The 252-nt window shown below is 54.4% G+C and overlaps 1 protein-coding gene across 1 annotated transcript in view; it reads left to right on the plus strand.

Annotated features, from left to right (window-relative positions):
* EMH_0024490 (uncharacterized protein) overlaps window positions 1–252 on the plus strand; it is a gene marked incomplete at both ends in the record, with an annotated part of 6,053 nt that overhangs the window by 4,807 nt on the left and 994 nt on the right. The window contains one exon of the mRNA XM_013502308.1: window positions 1–106. Within this exon, the coding sequence (XP_013357762.1) occupies window positions 1–106 (106 nt within the window). The remainder of the gene's footprint in view (window positions 107–252) is intronic.

Here is a 252-nt window from a genome sequence, read left to right on the forward strand (position 1 = left end):
AGCAGCAGCAGCAGCAGCAGCACCACCAGCAGCAGCAGCAGCAACAACTGCAGCAGCAACAGCAGCAAAGCCAACGCATGCTGCAGCAGCAGCATCGCTCAGCCAAGTCAGTTCCATGCGGGGAACAATGTAGGGTCCAAGGGTTTAGGGTTTAGGGTTTAGGGTTTGGGGTTTATGGCTTAGGGTTTAGGGTTTAGGGTTTAGGGTTTGTGTGTTTACTGTGTGCAGGCCGACAGCCTGGATCTGCTGCTA

This window comes from Eimeria mitis, genomic scaffold, assembly GCF_000499745.2.
Source record: "Eimeria mitis Houghton genomic scaffold, Emh_scaff882, whole genome shotgun sequence".
Taxonomy (NCBI): Eukaryota; Apicomplexa; class Conoidasida; order Eucoccidiorida; family Eimeriidae; genus Eimeria; species Eimeria mitis.